We start from the raw sequence: 4,373 nt of genomic DNA, 5'->3' as shown, positions 1-4,373 counted from the left end.
TTTCAATTTCAAGCTTGAGAGGACCGAAAAGTAACGGCTTTTCTTTTCAAGAAACTGCTTTGTGTCTCTTGGGAACAAAGAAGCAAGAGAATGAAGGACCCGGGGTGGGTCTTGCAGGAGGGTTGGTTGTTCCTTCCATCACAGTGCAGCACGGGGAGGTGTCGTTAGGGGGAGTGGACCGTTTCCTTTGTCTCAGACATGGGCTTCTGCTTCCCGTCAGATATCAAATGTGTGGTGCTTTTTCTGGAAAACGAAATTATGTACCTGGGGGGAAGCTGCTGTAAAACGTGTCAAGATCTGCTGATTATAAGGAGATCTTTTCCCTCCCCAGACCGAGAGTTCACCGAGCCGGGCTGAGCCCCGTGGCTTCCCAAGCCCCTTGGCCTCAGGCGGTTGTTCCCCTGACATGGCTCACCGAAGCCCTTGCGTGCTGTCCCTGGGTTTTCCGAGGGACAGCGGCAGCAGCGGAGCAGGATGGAGACCATCAGCCCTGTGCCTGTGGATGTGACTTGCATCTTCCCTCACGTTACACTCCACCAACCATCCTGCCGCTGAGTTTCTGCTTCACAAATGGGCTGTTGGCAGCTCCCGATGCTCTTTGCCTACTTGTTCTTTTTTAATTATTTTTCCCAGGTGTTTTAAGGAACTGGAACCATGACGGACTCCAAATACTTCACGACCAATAAAAAAGGTTAGTGTTAAGCTGCAGCAGTGGATTGGAGGCGGTGGGTGGCTATTTTTAGACAGTGTTTTTAACCGCACACAGAAGAACTTGTGCTATTCTGTTAGCTCTGTCCCTGTTTCTCCTCTTAATCATCCAGGGAGAAACTTGGAAAGTGGGTCACACAGTGACAAAAGACAAAACTGATGTATTATATGCTTTTGTGATGCACAGAATGCCCCAAATTGCTGCTTTTTCAAGGATCGGAGAACACAACGTTGGAATTTGAGTGCTGATCTGGTCAGAGACAGAGTTTTAGTTATGGGCTGACTGGCTCAAGGCTGAGGGTGGTTGTTCCTTAGGGCATCACAGGATTAAGGTGATTAAGAAATATTTACTATTTAAGGTATAAGTGTATATCTCTGTATCCAGCTGCTACAAAGGTGACGGGATTCCCTGTTGCCATTTCCTCCAGAGCGGCAGTGCTCCCTTCCTCCTGTTCTCGGCTTTACTCTAGGTGTGGTGGTCACTCACCTCGGGACAAACGGCTGCCCTTAGAATCGGGAAAACCAGAAAGGATCTTTGAGGGCGTTTTACCCATTCGCCTGTTCCAGAGCGGGGTTTGCCCCAGGCGGATTTTCTTTTCTAACCTGTTCTTAAACAAGAACCTGTTGCTGAGGGTAGTTTAAGTCTGATGTTGCTCCTCCTGCAGTAGATGAGGGAACTGGTTTGCAGGGATCTTTCCTCTTCAGAGCGGCTGGATGTTTCTGATGAGTGCTTGCCAGGGAAGAACCACCACAGTGCTCATCTATTTGTGTTTCATTATGCTCCAGAACGAGCTCATAAATGAAGCAAATCCAGGTCACATCTTTCTAAGAGTCTAACTGACTCTCTGTCAGTTCAGTCCCAAAGGCAGGTTTTTCTGGGGTGGCTGCTAGAGTCTGGGCTGAGCTCTGTGAGCGCGCCGCTGCTGCCAGCTCCGCTCTGGGGCACGATCTCAGTGTGAGTCACACGAGCATCTCTTCCTCAGGCAGGAGGGGTGACGAGTGAGCGGTCACTGCACCAAGTTCTGCAGAACAGAAACGTCCCTTCTTCTCTCTTTTTTTTGAAGTCAGGCTCTTTAGTAACTGGTGCTGCTGGGCTGACAAAGCAGCGCTGGTGCGTAGGAATCAAAGATTAGGGACTAGAGTGTATTTTGGCAGAGAGATTTGGATGTTTGTATTGTGTCCTTGGCCTGTGGTTCCCATGGGGATTCCGCTTGCTGTCCTTCCTGGGGAAAGCTGATGTCTGTCGGGAGCGTTATCCTTCTCGCACCGCTTGCTCTGTCTGGAACAGGCCTGATCAAACAGTCTTTTGTGCGCGTATTGCTTTATCTTGCAAACTCGCTTTCCCACTTCTGTGATCCAGCCTGAACTGACTTCCCACGCAGTGAAGGCTGGAAGAGTTAGCGTGGTGGAAAAGGCTGCTTTGGCCACCTCAGGCTCCAGACGAGCTCTTAGTGGTAGCTCTGTCTTTCCAGCTTGGAATAAATTCAACTGGACTAAAGTGGTGCTTCGCTGTTTCTGCCACTGTAGGTCACGGCATTTGGGCTGCGCTACAGCCTGCGGTTCTCTCATGGCATTCACAGGAAGCAAACGATCATGAGTAAAAGTTAGAAAGCCTGGGCAAAATTCCTGCCTTAGTTATTTCTTGCAGGCACGAATCCGGTGTCTCCAAATATCTTTTCCTCCTGGTTATGTAATAGTCGCCTCTGAGAAGCAGACGCTGCAGTGATGTGATTTAGTGTTCTAGAAGTGGGAGAGCTGCAACATGCAGCGTGGTTCTTGGTAACTGCTTTTTCCTTAGCGAGGTACAGCCCGTAGCGCTCTCCTGAGAGCTGCAGCTTTGGTTCTCCTCACCCGTGTTCTCCGTGAGGTCTCAGCTTCCACGTGCTGCTGTGCTGGTCCAATGGGAACAGGCCAGGAAAGCAACAAGTCCCTCTTGAACCATCCCTAAAGTGAGACTCTCCTGCTCTCCCAAGAAGCTCAGTCTGTTTTGTCTTCTGCCAGGAGAGATTTTTGAACTGAAGGCTGAACTCAATAACGAGAAGAAAGAGAAGAGGAAAGAAGCTGTAAAGAAGGTTATTGCAGCCATGACCGTGGGGAAGGATGTCAGGTAACAAACCGCAGCAGCTCCGGTTGTCCTTGGGGCTTGGCTGGGTGTAGCGGCACATCTCCATGGAAAGTTTGTCCTCTCCGTGTGGCTGGGTGGTGAGGCGGGCTGGGTCCTTGCCTGTGCTGTGCTTGAGTTGCAGGGTTCTTCAGCTCCTTCCTGTTACTGAGAGCAAAGGGAACCAACTGTGTTCAGTGTCCGTTTAATGAGGTGCCAATAGCCCTTTTTAGCTGAACACCCATCCCGGGTTCAGCCCTTCCGAGTGTCACTTCAGGTGGTGTTTTCTTACTGCTCACCAGCCTGGGTTTGGTGTGGGAAAGGTGATTCCAAGTGTTTTCCTTAGGCTTACTTGTCACAGCATCAATTTAAGGTACATTTTTAAATGAGTGAGTTTTAAATTGAACCTTTGCCTGATGGCGACAGAAGGATATGGGCATTTACCTTCAGCTACGCTGTCCCCAAGACTTTTTTCTGTCTTTGAGGCAACCAGAAAAACTTGCTTGAGTGAATGCTTTCTCCCTTCCAGCTTCTCCTGTTACTGGAGCCTACTGTAAAGCCACAGCAGTTCTGGATTCATGGCAGTGTGGTCTGTTGCCACGGAAATTAATATCAAGGTTGCAAATTTAGCATCGTGACTTCATCATAGAATGAAGGAACAGATAAACTGGAAAGAAGAAAAAATAGTCTTTTTGGCCAACATCACCTGCCCTTCACTTTTAAATCTCTACAGCGTACCTGAGAGCTGCAGATGTCCTTGTGGAACTCCCTGTGCTTCTGCAGTGCTGGTTACAGGTTGCTGCTTGCTCAGCTTGTTAGTCTTTACTGGTCTGAGATTTGGCAGGTCCTTTGGAAGTGTCCTGCATTTTTAAGCAACTTTTTATTTTTTTCTTGTGGGTTCATTTCCAGGCCTGGCGTGGTAGAACTGTCTTGTTTGGTGAACTCCCCAATTAAAACACCTTTAGGAAATTGCATTGGTTTTCACCCATTCCATAACTGACCTACGTTAATGCCCTAGAAGAGATGAAACAATTATTATAAGAGCCGTTGCAAGCTGTTTTGGGAGGGGAGTTGACCTCTCATTAGGTAGCAGGGTGCTTGAAGTGGAGCTGCAGTTTTCCTGGTTTCCTTGATACCGTTACCATCCCTTCACAAACTGCGCAACTTCACCCCTTTTTCTCTATTCTCGTTTGCTGTTGTTTCTCCAGCTCGCTCTTTCCTGACGTTGTGAACTGCATGCAGACCGACAACCTGGAGTTGAAGAAGCTGGTCTACCTGTACCTGATGAACTATGCCAAAAGTCAGCCAGATATGGCCATCATGGCTGTCAACAGCTTTGTGAAGGTAACTTGCTCCCACAGCTCATCAGAAGGTGACTGTCCCCACGTCTCCTCTGTCCATCAGCTTTGTGTGTTGCTGTTTATCTCTGCTTTTATTCTTGAGTCTCTGGGCTGGGGGTGCTTGTAGAGGAGCATTCTGAGTCCAGCAGGTATGAGTCCGCTCTCTTGCTGCTAGTTATTGCAGAGGAGATGATATAAGCACTCCTGGAAGTGGTTCAGGGAAA

The 4,373-nt window shown here is 48.7% G+C and overlaps 1 protein-coding gene across 4 annotated transcripts in view; it reads left to right on the top strand.

Annotated features, from left to right (window-relative positions):
* The first annotated feature begins 627 nt into the window (after positions 1-627).
* LOC104499680 (AP-2 complex subunit beta) overlaps positions 628-4,373 on the top strand; it is a 75,143-nt gene continuing 71,397 nt past the window's right edge. For all 4 annotated transcript variants that reach the window (XM_010143222.1, XM_010143221.1, XM_010143219.1 and 1 more), the window contains exons 1-3: positions 628-691; positions 2,710-2,815; positions 4,018-4,153. In XM_010143222.1, the coding sequence (XP_010141524.1) occupies positions 655-691; positions 2,710-2,815; positions 4,018-4,153 (279 nt within the window). In that variant the 5' untranslated portion in view covers positions 628-654. The remainder of the gene's footprint in view (positions 692-2,709; positions 2,816-4,017; positions 4,154-4,373) is intronic.

Source organism: Buceros rhinoceros, unplaced genomic scaffold, assembly GCF_000710305.1.
Source record: "Buceros rhinoceros silvestris isolate BGI_N320 unplaced genomic scaffold, ASM71030v1 scaffold9899, whole genome shotgun sequence".
Classification (NCBI taxonomy): domain Eukaryota; kingdom Metazoa; phylum Chordata; class Aves; order Bucerotiformes; family Bucerotidae; genus Buceros; species Buceros rhinoceros.
This window is presented reverse-complemented; position numbering and strand designations above follow the sequence as displayed.